This window comes from Notolabrus celidotus, chromosome 13 (genome assembly GCF_009762535.1).
Source record: "Notolabrus celidotus isolate fNotCel1 chromosome 13, fNotCel1.pri, whole genome shotgun sequence".
NCBI lineage: Eukaryota > Metazoa > Chordata > Actinopteri > Labriformes > Labridae > Notolabrus > Notolabrus celidotus.
This window is the reverse complement of record NC_048284.1, coordinates 18877113-18880402: the sequence shown is the minus strand read 5'-3', so window position 1 is coordinate 18880402 and position 3290 is coordinate 18877113. Positions and strand designations below refer to the sequence as shown.

The following is a 3290-nucleotide window of genomic DNA, read 5'->3' as shown; positions in this document are numbered from 1 at the left end:
TGCATTGGCTTCAATTCTCGCTACCGGAAGTTGCTGCTTGGCTACACCCTACTGGACACTTCAGCAATACCAATTAAGTGCACTTTTGAGTCTTTATGATCAACGAACTCTCTGAACAATAAAAAACTGTAGTATGTATTTATAGACAGCCCATGTAGATAGTCAAGAAAAGTAATACATGATGTAGGATGTAGCTGTGACTGCATGCGCACATTAATGCACTTTCTCAATGGTTTTAAACTTGTTTTTATATTTTCTGTATGCTGCTGGACCTGAGTAATGTGTTTCGTTCCTTCATGTTTTTAAATGTGACTGAATGACAATAAAGTGAATCTTGAACCTTGGATACATAAAACACATTTTTTGACATTATGACACAAGCTTCATCTGTTTTGACAAATATATATGTATTTCTTTTTTTTTTTTGGCATGTATTTTTTCAGTTTTCAGTCCGTTCAATAAGACTCTGGATCCATTTTTATGAGCTGTTGTAGTCTTAAGGACAAAGTCTTTTTACATTTTTTCATATCATGGTGCAATGGGATGGTGGCATTAGACTTTGGGTAAGAGGGCCCCCCGTTGTCCTGGCTAAACCAGCCAAGGGTGGTCCTTCAGGATCTCCAGGGTAGGTCTGTCCTCTAGGGTCTTGAGAAGACAGCTCTGTAGAAAATCCTGGCAGTCTGGATAGACAAAACAGGAATCATGGTTAAATACAAACACTGTACGTATTGTGGGTCTAACTGTGCTTTATTTTATGGATGTGAGTGACTTACTGTTGGAGAGATTATTTCTGACATACAGGTTTCCAAAGACTTTATTTTTGGGGTAGTTAAAGGGGAAATATCCATGAACCATTTTATAAAGCAAGACACCTAGCTGCCATACTGTGGCTGGTTCAGCTTTGTATCTCCTGTTGATTATCCACTCAGGGGATCTGTACATAGGGGTTCCTACAATTCACACAGACAGAGAAACACAGGTTAGAGGTGAAGGTCAGATGTAGAGGACGTCGGCAGCAACTATGTTTGGTGAGTTCTAAGATAAGGATTATATTCAGTGAGGGACAGCATACCTGGTCCTGAAGTGTAGGCCTCCTCAGTTACAAATGTGCCACATCCAAAATCTATGATGCGCACACGAGGGACATCAGAGCCGGTTTCAATAAGGATGTTCTCCATCTTGATGTCCCTGTGGAAAACACCTCTGGAGTGGATTTCTATGAGGGCGTCCACCAACTGCTTTCCTATGATCTGAGGCAGACAGGGAGATGCACAGAGGTTAAATGACACGGTTCATGGACACTGCAAACAGAGAAACACTGCTAAACACATGTATGCAAGTACTTACTTTCGCCTCATGCTCCGGCATAGGGAACTGTCTTGTTTTAAAATAATCGCCAAGATCCATGCAGGGGACTGGTCGCTCCAGAACAATAATTACTTCTTGCCCCACAACGTACCAGTTGAGCAGGCCCACGACTGCACTGGGTCCTGATTCTGGTGGATTTGCTTGCTGAAGCAGTGCAACCTCCAGAGGGAGTTCGCGATCCCCAGAATCCCCAGGCTTTAAACATAGAGAAAGAGGGAAAAAGATTAAGCAAAGAGTTGTTTCATTCAGAGCTTAAACAATGTTTCAACTTTAAGATTTACGTAAAATAACATATGCTTAGGTTTTCTTTTGCTCTCTATGAAAATAAAATGTCAGGTAATGTTTTACAAATTCAAATAATGGAACAAGAACAAATATCTTACCACCTTGATGATATCAACTGATGACAGATGAATGTGCTTGATGGCAACCTACAGATGACAGAAATGTGGTTAGGTTTTGCTATGCACAAAGTAGAGATGCAGGTGTGTGTGTGTGTATGTGTGTGTGTGTGTGTGCGCGTGCGTTTGTGTGTACATGAGTAAATGTGTACAGTAAGGAACATTTATTAAACTTGCTGGCATATTGTCCTGTCTCCTGTAGCCAGCAAAGACTGCCCCAAAGCCTCCTTTCCCGAGGAGTTCCTGCTCCACATACTTCTCTTCGAAAGCAGCTACAAAAAGAAAACACAGTTTGATTTAATATTCTTTGTCCTGTTATTGATTCTATATGTTTCAGTTAGCTTCATTCATTTCAATCAATCAATCTGATTTCCAATGTGACCATAAAAATATATAATTTCCTAGCCAACATACCTTTAATGGCTTTAGCGAGACGGCTAATCTTTGGGACGTCATGGTCTTCAAGATCGCTTGAAGGTTGAGCGTCCTCATTGTGGAAAGAGCCACAGGAGGTCTCTCTGTGGTCTTCAGCAGGAATGGGGGTCACTCTGCTCCTCTTCCTTGGCCCCTCTTCGGTCTCATCAGCAGTGGACTTCCTTTTTGAACTGGTCGTACTCTCCCCAGTAACTATCCAAGGTCTACTGCTAACTGAGCTGTCGGAGGGACTTGATGGACTTGTCCTGCTCTTCTTGCTGGGTCTTTCAAGACTCTCCTCAGAGTGTCTCTTTGTGCTCGCTGAGCATTGAACAGTGTTGTTCGATTTGCACGATCTGGATGCCATGACTCTCAAATAGTTGTGGTTATCCGCTGTAATGTGGGAAGAGCCAAAGGAGGTCTCTCTGTGGTCTTCGCTGTGGTTGTGGTTATCCGCCGAAATGATAAGTGAAAATGCCAAACTGGTATATAGCCAAGTAAGATTTATTCAGTCCTGTCAGACCTTTGTGACATCACAAACCTCCTTTGTGAGTCGGAAACATGGACACATTCATGGTGTCATGGCAACTAAAACAAAAAGAACGATTCTGATTGAGATTGAAAACATGGTCGTTAGCATGTCGTTAGCATGTGTCTGCCTTATATTGTGAATGTGAAATAAACCAGTTGGACAGTTCATGTATCACTTCATGTAAATCTCTTTTTTTCCCATCATCATATTGAGCAATTTCAGGCAGGTCGTGTTTTCCTACATTAATGTACAAATATAATCATGACATATTACCCTGCTTTCGAATAACCAATAATATTGGTAATTATATGTTCAGTACTATATTCTGACCCGTCAAATCCCCATACATATTATTAGTTTTATAGCAAAAGAGACACAAGTGACAACTGTATCACACATCATGTTGGATCAACTTACAGAAAGGAGTGGAGCACATTAATAAAGTTTATGTTTCCACCTCTTTCTGCTGACAGTGTGGTAAAATGTTGGTTTCTGATCACTTCAGTAATCAATATGGAAGACATACAGAGCACAAAACCACATATTCATGTTTAATGAACAATCTTTGGGGTAAT

At 40.9% G+C, this 3290-nt stretch overlaps 1 protein-coding gene across 2 annotated transcripts; it reads right to left on the bottom strand.

The window, feature by feature from the left end:
• Window positions 1–422: 422 nt before the first annotated feature.
• On the bottom strand, window positions 423–2718 carry LOC117824082 (serine/threonine-protein kinase pim-1-like). Of its 2 annotated transcripts, none has more exons than XM_034699467.1 (7): window positions 2184–2718; window positions 1947–2041; window positions 1755–1799; window positions 1348–1563; window positions 1073–1250; window positions 774–950; window positions 423–680 (listed from the first exon to the last, which is right to left on the bottom strand). In XM_034699467.1, the coding sequence occupies exons 1-7, from the start codon at window positions 2548–2550 to the stop codon at window positions 589–591; spliced, it is 1170 nt and encodes a 389-aa protein (XP_034555358.1). In that variant the 5' UTR covers window positions 2551–2718; the 3' UTR covers window positions 423–588. The 2 variants fall into 2 exon arrangements, with proteins under 2 accessions (XP_034555358.1, XP_034555357.1); XM_034699466.1 differs by having other exon boundaries at window positions 1752–1799; window positions 2184–2715.
• Between the last annotated feature and the right edge of the window lie 572 nt (window positions 2719–3290).

Coding starts and splice junctions, on each gene's coding strand:
- LOC117824082 (XM_034699466.1), bottom strand. CDS start 2,550: ATGGCATCCAGATCGTGCAAATCGAACAACACTGTTCAATGCTCAGCG. Junction 2,042..2,183: donor TCTCGCTAAAGCCATTAAAG/GTATGTTGGCTA, acceptor TTCTTTTTGTAG/CTGCTTTCGAAGAGAAGTAT. Junction 1,564..1,751: donor CAGTTGATATCATCAAGGTG/GTAAGATATTTG, acceptor CTATGTTTAAAG/CCTGGGGATTCTGGGGATCG.